At 30.3% G+C, this 208-nt stretch overlaps 1 protein-coding gene across 1 annotated transcript in view; it reads left to right on the forward strand.

The window, feature by feature from the left end:
* LOC116680833 (alpha-2-macroglobulin-like) overlaps positions 1 to 208 on the forward strand; it is a 45,934-nt gene that overhangs the window by 23,528 nt on the left and 22,198 nt on the right. The window contains 1 exon segment of the mRNA XM_032509538.1: positions 206 to 208. This exon segment is cut by the window's right edge and continues 122 nt beyond it. Within this exon segment, the coding sequence (XP_032365429.1) occupies positions 206 to 208 (3 nt within the window).

Consider the following 208-nt stretch of genomic DNA (forward strand, 5'->3'; position numbering starts at 1 on the left):
AATGTACACTGTGCACATTTAAAACTACATATTGTCATCTGTCTTGTCAGTTTATTTTACAAACTGAGGAGCGTAAACGTTAATTTTTTATACAATGAAGAGAGATAGTAGTTAGATTAAGTTAAGAAGTAATAAGGGCACGACGTGTGGAAAGTTTATAATGTCCTTCATTTTTTCTTTTCTCTTATTTTATTGTGCTTTCTAGACT

The sequence above is a fragment of the Etheostoma spectabile genome, chromosome 3 (assembly GCF_008692095.1).
Source record: "Etheostoma spectabile isolate EspeVRDwgs_2016 chromosome 3, UIUC_Espe_1.0, whole genome shotgun sequence".
NCBI lineage: Eukaryota > Metazoa > Chordata > Actinopteri > Perciformes > Percidae > Etheostoma > Etheostoma spectabile.